The following is a 14,150-nucleotide window of genomic DNA, read 5'->3' on the forward strand; positions in this document are numbered from 1 at the left end:
ATAAAAAATTAAATTATACGAGTCTGGTCCATTCAAGTGTGTCAATCTGGATCCCTGGAGCTTAAAAATGTCTCAGAAAGAAATAAAGTTTGGATATATTAACTGTATATGATTAGGATAATAGAGTGTATTATGGCATTACCTCAACATCTGGGAGACACTGCTGCAGTCAGGGGTGAACCTGTTATGTTAAGGAACTTGTTAAGGTTTTGCTTAACACCTGGATTTTGACCGTCCTTGGACTGTTGGCTCTATGTCTGATGACGATTCCTGTAACAGCAGCTGAGTGGTTATTTGGACATTTAAGCATGACATTGGAGGTATACTGAGAAGTTGTATATAGGAAAAAGAGGAGAAGGGAGAGTTTCTGGATCTAGGTTAGTGCACTGTAACAGAGCCTTTGTAAGGCGTTCCAAAAATGCAGGAGCATTCTCCTTCGTATCCTGAATAATCTCTGAGAGTTTAGCATAATTTACTGGCTTGAGGGCAGCCTTACGAAGGCCTGCCAGGAGACAAGTCAAAAATCGGTCTCTGGCCAAAATCCCACCTGGACTGTTATAGTTCAAGTGCGGCTCCTGCTCTGGGACTGCCTCTGCCCCCAGGAAGGTGGGAGGCAAGAGTCTGGTGAACCTCATCTGCATGTTGTCTGGCCTGCTCCCAAACTCACCTGTGCTCCTCAGGAAGTAGGTTATTGATGGAATCATAAAGATGTCATGGAAAGTAAGATTATAAGATTGAGTAAGGTATTGGAATTGTTTTATGAAAGTGGTAGGATTAGATGTATAGGAACCCAGTAACTTTTCTATATGGAAGAATTCTGATAGAAAAAAACAGAACATATACCCTGACCAGTCTCCATCTACGCCGGCAACCTCTTGCAACAGCAGGACAGTGGCAGGCTTGGCTTGGTTGGGATTAGATTCCGTAGCAGCACGTGAACATGTGAGAGGAGGGGTAAAGGAGGGTGCCAAGGCAGGGCAGCTGCCACAGCCAGGCACTGGAGAGGAAGGGGAACTTGACAAGGCTTTGGGAGACTGAGCAGTTGGGGAAGGATGGGAGGGAGAGGAATTTGGTGAGGTTTCTGGAGACCGAGCAGGCCAGGAGGGACGGGAAGGAGAGGAATTTGGTGAGGCTTTTAGAGACAGAGCAGGTGGGTATGGGTGGGAGGGGTAGTTTCCCGAGGCCAGAAAGGTGGAGATTTGTTAGCTGGGTCCATAGCAGAAGTGGGGAGTTCCTCAGGAGCAGATGGCATAGCTAGAAATATGTGCACAGGTGAACAGTGAGCAAGGACAGAGGGGTCCACCTTAGAGCTTACATAGAAAAAAGCCTGGATATATGAGATTTCTTTCCATTTGCCTGTGGCTGGCAATAATTTGATAATTCCCGTAAAATATCGGGATCAAAGGTGCCATTAGGCAGCCATTTACAATTTCCCTCTAAGTTATATTGGGGCCATATTTTTGAACAAAGACAGATAACTGTGGAGGTTTGTAAGTATGACATTAAAGCATGAGGCTGTAGGGCCTCTAAAAGGGGTCCCAGTGGGAAGGCCGGATTGATAGGCTTGGAAGGCTTACCCCCATGGTCAAGGCCATGAAAACCCATGAAGCAGCGGTACCTCAAAGCCTACAACGAGATTGTCTCCCTGTTTAGGTGAGATGCAGATCGATACAAACACTCAAGACAAGTGGGTGAGCATCCCTGGTCCATGAGTGGAGTGCTATGGCCTAGCTGGATTTGGTCAGGTGACTCAAAAACCAGGGAGGCTGAGGGGGGGGGCACTCTGAGCAGTGGTTACGACAAAAGGAGAAAAGAAAAGAAATAAAAAAAGAAAAAGAGTAAGAACTGAAGGACCCTGGTAATGGAGGTGGGTCTTGTAACTTATCTGTTGCTTTCATTGGTTAACTAATAAAGAAAACTGCTTGGCCCTAATAGGACAGAAAATTAGGTAGGTGGAGTGGACAGAACAGAATTCTGGGAGAAAGAAGCCGAGTCAGGAGTCACCATGATTCTCCCACTCCAGACAGACACAGGTTAAGATCTTCCCAGGTAAGCCACCTCATGGGTTACACAGATTATTAGAAATGGGTTAGATCAATATGAAAGAGCTAGATAATAAGAGGCTGGAACTAATGGGCCAGGCAGTGTTTAAAAGAATACAGTTTCCATGTAATTATTTCGGGGCATAAGCTAGCCATGTGGGTGGCCGGGTGCTGGGGATGCAGCCCTGCCGCTCCTATCACAACAGAGAGTGGTGCCCATATATTTCGGGTATAAAGCTAGCCGTGCGGGCAGCCAGGTGCCGGGAACGAAGCCTGCCGCTCAAATTACAACACCCTGGTCCTTCAGCTGTGGGTGAGGTGGGGGCTGGCCACTAGCCATGCCGTCCCAAACACGAGCTTAATGAAAGGGAGCAAGCCAAAATTGAGTGCCAGCAAAGGGAACAACCGAGGCCCTGAAGACCTGTGGGTTGGGAGCAGTCATCCCATCTCTAGGAACACTGGAGGGTTGCTGGGAGCTCAAGGGTCAATTCCTCAGGTTGAAAGAGAGGGTTAAGCTGGTAGTGACTAAAAAACATTGCATTTAAGTATATTCTCAAAATTTGGAGAGAATGGTTATGGCATGATTGAAATAATCTGTATTCACCAGCCTCTCTGGAAAGTTCTACCAAAAAGGGTCAAGAATCTCTACCTTATCTTGAAAGTAGCTACATTAGATCACTTACATTTTTAGAAGCAGTTTCTATAGTAAAAAAATACAACTAAAATCCTCCTGAATATTAACCTTCATCAGGCGATGAAAGGAGACAGAGACAGAGACCCATATTGGAAAACCAGACAGAAATCTCAAGGTCCAAATCAGGAGCAGAAGGAGAGAGAGCACGAGCAAGGAACTCAGGACTGCAAGGGGTGCACCCCCACACTGAGACAATGGGGATGTTCTATCAGGAACTCACCAAGGCCAGCTGGCCTGGGTCTGAAAAGGCCTGGGATAAAACCAGACTCGCTGAATATAGCGGACAATGAGGACTACTGAGAACTCAAGAACAATGGCAATGGGTTTTTGATTCTACTGCATGTACTGGCTTTGGGGGAGCCTAGGCAGTTTGGATGCTCACCATACTAGACCTGGATGGAGGTGGGTGGTCCTTGGACTTCCCACAGGGCAAGGAACCCTGATTGCTCTTTGGGCTGATGAGGGAGGGGGACTTGATTGGGGAAGGGAGGAATGGGAGCCTGTGGCAGGGAAGAGACAGAAATCTTTAATAAATAAATTAATTAATAAAAAAATAAAATTTAAAAATATGTTTTATTGTACAGGGAAATTAGAAAAACCCAAAACTGAATTATATGTATTAATTAAACAATTGTTAGAGTTTTCTCAACTATTAATTACATTTGTGACAAGTCATTCAGTTTAGATGAGCATGAGAAGTCTTTTCTCAATCAAATGAAACTGGAAAAAATTATAGCATTTCTAGGTTTGAAAAGCCTTACACATATCATGATATAAAACTTTTTCTAGGAACTCTAGGAAGAATAGTTGGTATGGGAGGTCCTTATGCATATGTGTTGCTTTCATTTGTTAATGAATAAAGACGCTGTTTTGATCATTGGCTTAGCAGAATAGACCTAGGTTAGGAAAGCGAAACTGACTGCTGGGAGAAAGAAAGTAGGGTCAAGGAGAAGCCATGTAGTCCCCTGGAGACAGATGCTGGAACCTTGCCCTGTAAGTTACAGCCTTGTGGAGAATCATAGATTAATGGAGATGGGTTAATTTAGGATATAAGTTAGCCAGAAATAAGTGTATGCTATTGGTCAAACAGTATTGAAAATAGTACAGTTTCTGTGTGATTATTTTGGGGTTGGGCAGCCAGGAACAAACAAGTGGCCTCCTTAATACAAATTGGTGTACCAACATGTGATAACTAAATCCACACAGAAACTGAGAGGACTTGGAAAGGAATTCTAGGCACTAAAATAACCAAGTTTAATTGCATTTTTTTTTCCTGCTGGCAGCGTGCTATAGTTGCTTTAAGAGAGGTTTTCCAGATTCAGTGGTAGCAGAAAAAGCTGCACACTTTTGAAATGTTGGCTTTCTGGGCTCAGCCGCCAGCACAAACTCTGGCTCTTTCAGAAGACTGAGCATTTAAATGGGGTATGTAGGTAGTGTGCTGCAAGTTACTTAGTGGCAGCATGGGCCAACTGGTTATCAGAGTTGATGTGATGAGGACAGCCCCCATCCAGCAGTTTCAGAGACATTGCACAGACTTCCACAATGTTAGACTGTGCAGACCAAGCAGGCAGGGCTATATTTGCCCTAGCAATGCTGCCGCTTAGATTTTTAAGAAATGCTTACCATTTTAAGGAGCAGATAAAATGGAAAATACACAGAGAGTCTGGATTATGTATACTATAGTGTTTTCTTTGAATTTTTTGACTGCAGAGAGACATTTGGGGGCTGGTAAGGTAAATCAACAAAATGGTATCTTGACTTCAGAATTTGAGTCTAAGGACATGTTGCTTTGGAAAAGAGGCTTCTCATAGAGTTTGTTAGACAATTGGACAAGAAACGGCTCTTTTCTGGACTGTTTGATGATGTGCTCTATGAACTGGACATGCAGGACCCACAGAGAAATGACTGCTGAACTTGCCTAAAGGTAAGACTTTCCTTCGATATTGCTGCTTTATGAAAAAGTCTGCCAGACATTCTGTAAGACACAGAAAAAAGTGACTGACAAACTGCCAATATAGGTGGAACTGTCTTTGAAAATTCCTGCTTCATGGAAAAGTCTTCTGGATACTATGAGCCTGTAGGCTGAAGATGGACACACCAGTGTTACAGAAGAACTTGGGTGACTGACCAGGCAGCGAAATGTTTCTGTCCATTCTAGAGTTTTGGAAGTTGCTTACAATGCACTTCCTGTTTACTTAGGTAATATTATATCCTTCTGGAGTCATTGATGGAGTTGAAGAATACATAGTTATAATTGCAGTTTTCCGTAGTTAAAACCTTTCTTTTTCTTTAAACAGAACAGGGGAGATGATATGGAATTCCCTTCTGTATGTTCTGAATACCATTGATTAATAAAGAAACTGTCTTGGCCTGTATTACGACAAAAGAGTAGAGGTAGGCAGGGAAATTAAACTGAATGCTGGTAAAAACAAAGGGAGAGTTTAAAGATGCCATATAACCCTGCCATAAACAGACACCGGAATGTGACCTGGTAAATCACAGTCACATGGCAATACACAGATTAATAGAAATGGATTAAATTAATGTGTAAGAGCTAGCAATAAAAAGCTAGAGCTAATAGGCCAAGCAGTGATTTAATTAGTATAGTTTTGTGTGATTATTACAGGAATCTGGGCTTCTGGGAAATGAACAAATGACCTCCTACAACAAATAGTTACGAGAATTCTCATCTTGAAGGGACAAATTCCCAGAACACTAAATGACAGTGTGTTTTTACTTAGTGTTATAAACATAAAAGAAGGCTGATTCCATAAGAGACAATACATATATGATAAATTTAAGGAGACTTTTGATTATAATACAGAATATTTATTTTTTCAAGCATGACCAGAAACAAAAAGCATTAAAGAATCAAAATGAGGTGAGACAAAACACCTATAAGGAATGTGGAAAGTGCTTTAAAAGATGTACATGCCTCACTAGGAATAAGAGACTTAATCCCAAAGAGAAGGCATACAAATGCAAAAATTGTGGCAAGTCATTTACCCATAATGCAAATCTTTTTTTAAATTTTATTTTATTATTTTTTTATTGATAGAAAGGAAAAAAAAGTTTCCCCCTCCTCCCAGCCTCCCATTTCCCTCCCCCTCCTCCCACCCTTCTCCCCCTCCCACACTCCTCTCCCCCTCCCTCTCCAGTCCAAAGAGCAGTCAGGGTTCCCTGCACTGTGGAAAGTCCAAGGTCTGCCCCCATCCGTCCATGTCTAGGAAGGTGAACATTCAAACTGGCTAGGCTCCCACAAAGCCAGAACATGAAGTGGGATCAAAACCCTGTGCCATTGTCCTTGGCTTCTCATCAGCCCTCATTGTTCGCCATGTACAGAGAGTCTGGTTTTATCCCATGCTTTTTCAGTCATAGTCCAGCTGGCCTTGGTGAGCTCCCAATAGATCAGCCCCACTGTCTCAATGGGTGGGTGCACCCCTCGTGGTCCTGACTTCCTTGCTCATCTTCTCCCTCCTTCCGCTCCTCATTGGGACCTTGGGAGCTCAGTCCAGTGCTCCAGTGTGGGTCTCTATCTCTATCTCCATCCATCACCAGATGAAGGTTCTGATGATTGGGATAAAGGAAGGCTGGATAGGGGAGCATGGAAGCACAATTCTTAGTTAAGGGAGCCACCTTAGGGCTGGCAAGAGACTTGAACCTACAGTGGCTCCCAGGATCCCAAGGTGATGTCCCCAGTTAGTTCCTTGGGCAGATGAAGATAGGGAACCTGAAACGACCCTATCCTATAGCATAATGCAAATCTTAAAGCTCACCAGAGAATCCATACTAGTGAGAAACTTTACAGATGTCAATCAAGAATGTGGCAAGTGTTTTACCTAGGTCTCAATTCTTCCTACTCATCACAGAATCCAAACTGGTGAAAAACCTTATGAATGTCGATAATGTTGCAAGTTCTTTGTCTATAACAGAAATCTTCAAGATCACCAAAGAATCCATACTGGTGAGAAACCTCACAAATGTCAAGCATGTGGCAAATCCTTTACCAAGGTCTCAACTCTTCAATCTTATCACAGAATTCATATCCATGAGAAACTTTACACATGTCAAAAATGTGGCAACTTATTTAACATCACAAAATCTTCAAGATCACTAATATTCAAAGTTTAGTCAATACTTAACTTGACAGTTCTTATAAATTTAGAAACATGTATCTAGATTTAAACTTTATAGTCATCATATATTGTTTGTAAACTGAATCGTTTAAGCATTATTGTTATGCTAGCAATTATTCAAACATCAGCTATTATGAATAAATATTTCTAGTAGGATTGAAGTAAGCAATAATAATTCTTGACTGTACGTCAAGAGATAATATATTAAAGAAGCAGAGAACATCAAATTCTTTCAAATATTGATGGATATTTTAGTTTCTTGGTATATTATTCCTATGTAATGTGATTATATTCTATGTAAATGCAATTTTTAATTTTCCTGAAATTATTTGTGATTTCACATAAATATCAGTTTGTTTTAAACTTCATGTGTTTAAAAGTTTAAACAAACAAGCAATAGTAAATGTTTGAGGGAAAAGTTCACAGAAAGCTAATACATAGAAAGCTGCAAGGAAACTAGATGTCCATGGAGACAGAAATGGAAAGAAAATCCAAGGTATGAAAAGCTCAGTGTAGCAGCAAATCACTGAAGGAGGAAGAACATGAGCAAGGAAGTCAGGATCACGAGGGGTGCACCCACCCACTGAGACAGTGGGGCTGATCTATTGGGAGCTCACCAAGGCCAGCTGGACTGTGACTGAAAAAGCATGGGATAAAACCGGACTCTCTGAACGTGGCGGACAATGAGGGCTGATGAGAAGCCAAGGACAATGGCACTGGGTTTTGATCCTACTTAATGTTCTGGCTTTGTGGGAACCTAGCCAGTTTGGATGTTCACCTTCCTAGATATGGACAGAGGGGGGAGGACCTTGGACTTTCCACAGGGCAGGGAACCCTGACTGCTCTTTAGACTGGAGAGGGAGGGGGAGAGGAGTGGTGGGAGGGGGAGAAGGGTGGGAGGAGGGGGAGGGAAATGGGAGGCTGGGAGGAGGCGGAAACTTTTTTTTTTCCTTTTCTCAATGAAAAAATAAGAACTCTGGGGACAATGAAGAACTATGAAATCTATCTTCCCTACTAAACTTTATGCTTTAGACTCAAACTTTATACTTCAGTTTCATAGGAATTGTAAACAATTCTTAAATGTCCTCTATGTGCAATTTTAGCTATCATTTATATAGAAATAAAGACAGTTTCTAATATTAAAAAAATTTTTTTAAGAGAAACAAATAAGACCATCCTGCCAATGGGACACTAGGTGGCAGTCAAACAAAGTCTAAATTATACTTCAGATTTTGCACTCTGACAATGTCCTCCATACATGCAGACTGCACTAAGTCACTTTCTAACATGGTCCAACATCCACGTGAAATAATGAACAAGGTATCTGATGATTTTTACCAGTTTCCCTCCGTACAATAAAATAGGTAAAATGCACTCGGGAGCAGAGGCAGGCGGATCTCTGTGAGTTCAAGGCCAGCCTGGTCTACAAGAGCTAGTTCCAGGACAGGAACCAAAAGCTACGGAGAAACCCTGTCTCAAAAATCAAAAAAAAAAAAAAGGTAAAATGCTATTGTGTGAATCCTAACATCATTAAATGAACCTGTTCTCTGTAGAAAGAGAACATGGTAAAAACAGAACTTGGTGACTGGTTAGGGCTTCGAAGGAGGGCGAGAGTTCAGGTCTCCCTTACTTCAGTGATTCAGAACAATTTACCCACTGCTGATTACTAGAATAGAGACAACAGCAGACAGAGCAATGGTCAGCCAAGATTCAGTGAATGGAAAAGGACATTTACAGTCTATAATATAAAATTTAGGCACACAGAGGCCTAAGAAAACACAGCTGCATGGACAGCTATGGAGGGTGTGACCTTTGTATTCAATAAGATAAACACTCATAAATATAACTTAAACTTAAAATGAAAAGTTATATAAACGCCAAAATATTTAAATAAGAATATCTGAGGGAGAATAGCCAGGGAATCCAGTTGTCCACATATGGAAATTTCCAATAGAATCACATGCTGTTTGTAAAGTGACATGATTAGTATATTTTAATTATGGGAATCACAGTCCTTTGGTGTACTAGACTTAGGTACATGTCTAAGATTGAATTTCTAGGTCATTATATTTGACGTATGATGTTATATGCATAGAAAGCATATTAGTGCTTCTATTCAACTGTAAATCCCACAGAGGCCTTTATCATTATTTTTCCATATTATTATTATTATATGATAAGACACTTCATTTATCATAAAGACACATTTGTTATATTTATCAATTTTTTTCACTTAAGCTGAATGAGCTGTGGGAAGGGTCTTGGGAATGGGGAAGTGTAGGCCATGTATATGACTTGGGGCCTGTTGTCTAGTAGCTCTCTGCAGCCTGGCAGACAATAGATCACAAATGTGTCTCCATATACCCCCACATGTGAACTACATTGCTTTTAAAGTTAGAGGGAATTACCCTTAGCTCTTTTCTTTCTTTTGGTATATGAGGTGGTACCTTCTTCAAATGAATATCATATTTATGTTTTTCAACTATTTCAGAAATGTTTTTTTTTAAATCTTTATTGATGAGTTCCTTTAGAGACATCCAGTGGAAATCACTCTGCCCATTCATAATTTTCTCATCATTTGCACTGAGGGTTCTCATGAATGTAGAGAGACAGGCACTGTCACAGGCACCTTCATATTTTTTTCTCATTCCAAAGTTGTTCACTACAGGAGGGAGTATGGAGTATTAACTTGGGTTGATTTCCCAACAGAAGTTCTTCTCCTTTATGTGCCTGTTTGCAAGCGTAGTCTTTAAAAGTCAAAAGTCATAGACCAAAGAAAGTAATACATTCTTAATATTTAACAGTTAGACATCTTCATTTATGTTTAGTCTGTCTCAAATCACTAGGCTATCTTTAAAAACTGAAAATAATTTGCATTCTCCAAAAGTGAACCAAAAATCATGAGTCCATGACCTTTATTGAGTCAGTGTTGTTTGGAATAAACTTATGTTATGGTGTGTTATGTATCCTAAAACATGATGAGATGAGATGGAACATGTAAAAACCATTCTCACCTTTCAAGATTTGACCTATGTGTTTCCTGAGAGAACTTATACTATTGTACCCGAGGAGTGTTTATTAAACAATGATGTTTTCCACAAATTCATGATTATTATATCTCAAACAATTATCTTGACAACACATAATATGGAAGGAAATATTTTTAAAGTATCATGTAGGATTTTTACTGTATTTTAATAACTTTAACTTAAGTATTTTTAAATTTTAGCATGCTTACAAAATTTTTCCCATGAATAACCTCTTAAGGGTGAATGCCATTAATTGCTGTTAATAGTACATGTTAGATTGGCTTGAGATCACAGAGAGTGAAGAGAGCTATTTCCTGTGTCAAAAATCTAGAAACATGTGTTTATACACATTCAGCTGCTTCTGTGTCAGAGAAGAAGCAGTTGATAGTAAAGCTTAGGGGACAACAATTGATGATAAATCCATTACAGGTATTACACTGGAAGACATAAGTAAATTATCCAAACAGTAGAGACTGTCAAATTGTCAGAAAGATCAAATGGGTTTGGGAAAATAGTCCAGCATCAGTGTAAAGCATTTTTAAATGGTCAGAGAGAAGAGACAAACAAATAAAAACTCTGTACAAAGGACAGCAAGAATCAGGCACAAAGAACAGATTTTTTTTTCAAACCATATTCTGTGGTTTTGTTATGCATGTCCATGGTAAATTTGTGCTACATCCGGTTCTAATGAAGTCTACAGTCTACTTGTGACGGTGTAATAAGTAAGTAGAGTGAAACCCAAGCTTCAAAGGTTCCATTCTTATTTACTAGGCGTCCTTCTTTACCTATCCCCACATCCTTCATACATAGTCTTTGTTACTCATGTTTAAGTATAAGGATGGTTCCTAACAGTAGGTCATCATGGGAATAATGAAAATCTCAGTATTTGCTTTTCATGTCAGAATATATGAGTCCATAAGGATCTATCATAACATACTGTGGTAATATGCTACATGCTTAATGAACAAAGTCTAGTGTTAAAGCCTTTTGAACTCTACTGCTTCCATTAAAAGAAGCCAAAAATACTTGCAGTTCTCACAAAATTTCAAAGTCACAAATAACTGTGGTGAAATAAAATTGCTTTCACTTGTGCTTCATTCGACAGCTTCTATTTGTTAATCTAATTAGCAGCCCCAACATCTTTGTGAATCTTCCCAGTAAAAACAAGGTAGAGGTATGATAAGCTTCATAAGATTTGGATCTCCATTGGAGTTCAGCTTTCCTTTCCCCACTGCTGCTTTGCCTTGGTTGAGTGCAACCGGCCAGTGCAGCCCATGATCTCACTGGATAACTTGACTGCTGAGCAGACCACTTGAACTCCGCAAGGGAGAAACTCAGCATTTTAATGTCTCTTGTTTTCATGAGTATCTGTTTAACCAAGTCAGGAGTAAATACTCCCTGATTTCTGAGGCTCTGCAAATGGTGAGTGTGCATGTAGCAGGTGAATGGTATTTAGTAATACTTTTTTAAAAAGCAAATCCTCTAGAGAGAATCCAGGAACAGAAGCTCAGAAGAGATGGCTGGTTCTATAGTAAGTATGTCTCTGCACAGCAGCTATGCTCAATTTCTTCTACAGTTGGTATATTTATTTTGCAGATTTTCTCTGCTTCTCATATTCTTGCCTAAGGAGTTTATTTCTTTTGATATTTGCGTGTCTGTGCTAAATTATGACAGTTATGATTGAGTCTTTAAACATACACTATTTACACGGTGTCAAATTCCCACTGTTTTGTTTTGTTCTTGCCTGCTCATTTTTTCAAGATAGAGATCCTCAATGAACTGATGATGCTTATCATTGGGGATTCCATTGTGACAGAGGAATATTGTAGTTTCTTGATGCCCAATTCCTCCAGAGACCAACTCACATCCTCATATAAAGACAGAAAATGAAAATATATGGCATGACTTCTGCCCGGGGCTCTCTTGGTTTACTGGTTTATGAAAATGAATGTTCGTTCACATGAAATGTGTAGCCTACCATAACTTTTTCAGTTATGAGAAAGTAGAATTAGGAATGGCATAGTCTTATGGAAAACAAAACTACATATATGGAATTCACTTGAGAATCTGGAATGTGGCAGACATACGTAGCTTATGCGTGGCATAAAAAAAAAAATGATGCTTTTGTGTCACACCACAGTTTCCATGCGTTATTCCTTGGGCAATCACTATCCCAGCAATAATTATGTGACTCTGTGTGTGAACAGCTGTCATCAGTTTATCTTAATGTATTGATGTTGACTTCATTCACCTGTATTTGGTTCTCTGTGACAATGTCTACCACTTCAGAGATCATTAGTTTGGTTGTTTTGTTCCTAGATTCATATACAGTGTTTGATTCTGTAGTCAGGATATAATGGATTTATGTTATCAGCAATAATTATTTTTAAGCATTGCCAAGTGATGAACATAAACTATCACATCTTTTGCAGAAAATGAACTTCTCCCTAATTATTCCATTTGATTCCTTGCATTGGAAACTACCCATGTGGTATCTCCTCACATTTCCCCAATGAAAACGGTTGTTTTTATATGAATATTTAAAAAAATAGGGTTCTATTTAAATAAGTTTTTTTCTTATGCTTCTATTTAAAACAGTTTTCCTTAACTAATTTCCTAGTTGTATTTGCCTCAGCTCTACTATGACCATTTTCCCCATCTTTTTCCCATTCAGATCCAAACTTTTCTTTCTCTCCTCAGAATCAAAAACAAAAAAAACAAAAAAACGTGGTTTCTAAGGGATAATTATAACAAAAAAATGTACTTTGATATAGTAAGATAAAACAAAAACTATCAAAGAATAATAGAAAAAAACAATTAGAAGACAGCCCAAGAAAAACCAAAAGAAACAGAATCCCCCAAAACACTCAACTGGAAAATGTATAAATAAGATAAGATGTAAGGGAAAGAAAGGATGTAAAGTTCTGACATGACATTATGGAGACAAGGAACCTCAAAGATGCTGTTAAATTAGAAAGTCAGGACCACTAGGGGTGCACCCACCCACTGAGACAGTGGGGCTGATCTATTGGAAGCTCACCCAGGCCAGCTGGACTGTGACTGAAAAAGCATGGGATAAAACCCATGCTCTCTGAACATAACGAACAATGAGGGCTGATGAGATGCCAAGGACAACAGCACGGGGTTTTGATCCTACTTAATGTGCTGGCTTTGTGGGAGCCTAGCCAGTTTGGATGTTCACCTTCCTAGATATGGACGGAGGGGGGAGGACCTTGGACTTTCCACAGGGCAGGGAACCCTGACTGCTCTTTGGACTGGAGAGGGAGGGGGAGAGGAGTAGGGGGAGGGGGAGAAGGGTGGGAGGAGGGGGAGAAGGGTGGGAGGGGGAGAAGGGTGGGAGGAGGGGGAGGGAAATGGGAGTCTGGGAGATGGCGGAAACTTGTTTTTTTTCCTTTTCTCAATAATAAAAAAATAAAAAAATATACAGATCTTAAATTTTATTCCATTGGTCTAACACTCTGATTAATACCAATACCAGACCATTTCATTATTATAGCTCTCTATTAGAGCTGGATATCAGGGACGTTGATGCCTCTAGAAGTTCTTTATTGTACAGGATTGTTACGGCTATTTAGGGTATTTTGTTTTTTCATATGAAGTTGATTATTGTTCTTTCAAAATCTGTGAAGATTTCTTTTGGGATTTTGATGGGGATTGCATTGAATCAACAGATTGCTTTTGATAGTATTGCCATTTTTATTATGTTGAGCCTACCTATACAAGAGCATGGGAGATCTTTCCATTTTCTGGTATCTTCTTCAAAATTTCTTTCTTCAAATATTTAAAGTTCGTGTCGAGCAGGACTTTCACTTGTTTGGTTAGTGTTACCCACAAGATATTTTATGTTATTTGTGGCCTTTGTGAAGGGTGATGTTTCTCTGATTTATTTCTCAGCTTCTTTATCATTTCTATATAGGAAAGCTACTAATTATTTTTAGTTGATCTTGAATCCTTCAATATTATTATTATTACTATTACTATTACTATTACTATTATTATTATTATTATTATTATTATTATTATTAATCTGTACAAGTTCCCGAGTAGAGTTTTGGGGTCATGTATGTATACTGTCATATAATTTGCAAATAACAAAGTTTGACTTCTTCCTATCCAATTTATATTCACTTTATCTCCTTTTGTTGTCTTATCACTCTAGCTAGAACATTAAGAACTATGTTGAATAGATATGGAAAGAGTGGACAGCCTCATCTTGTTTCTAATTTTG

The 14,150-nt window shown here is 39.5% G+C and overlaps 1 protein-coding gene across 1 annotated transcript in view; it reads left to right on the plus strand.

Annotated features, from left to right (window-relative positions):
* The window catches only part of LOC121464659 (zinc finger protein 208-like), a 241,534-nt gene that overhangs the window by 12,095 nt on the left and 215,289 nt on the right, over positions 1–14,150 (plus strand). The window contains 1 exon segment of the mRNA XM_041677684.1: positions 6,652–6,766. Coding sequence (XP_041533618.1) covers positions 6,652–6,766 — 115 coding nt within the window.

Source organism: Microtus oregoni, unplaced genomic scaffold (assembly GCF_018167655.1).
Source record: "Microtus oregoni isolate MIOR12 unplaced genomic scaffold, Mior012 000029F_ref0000214, whole genome shotgun sequence".
NCBI lineage: Eukaryota > Metazoa > Chordata > Mammalia > Rodentia > Cricetidae > Microtus > Microtus oregoni.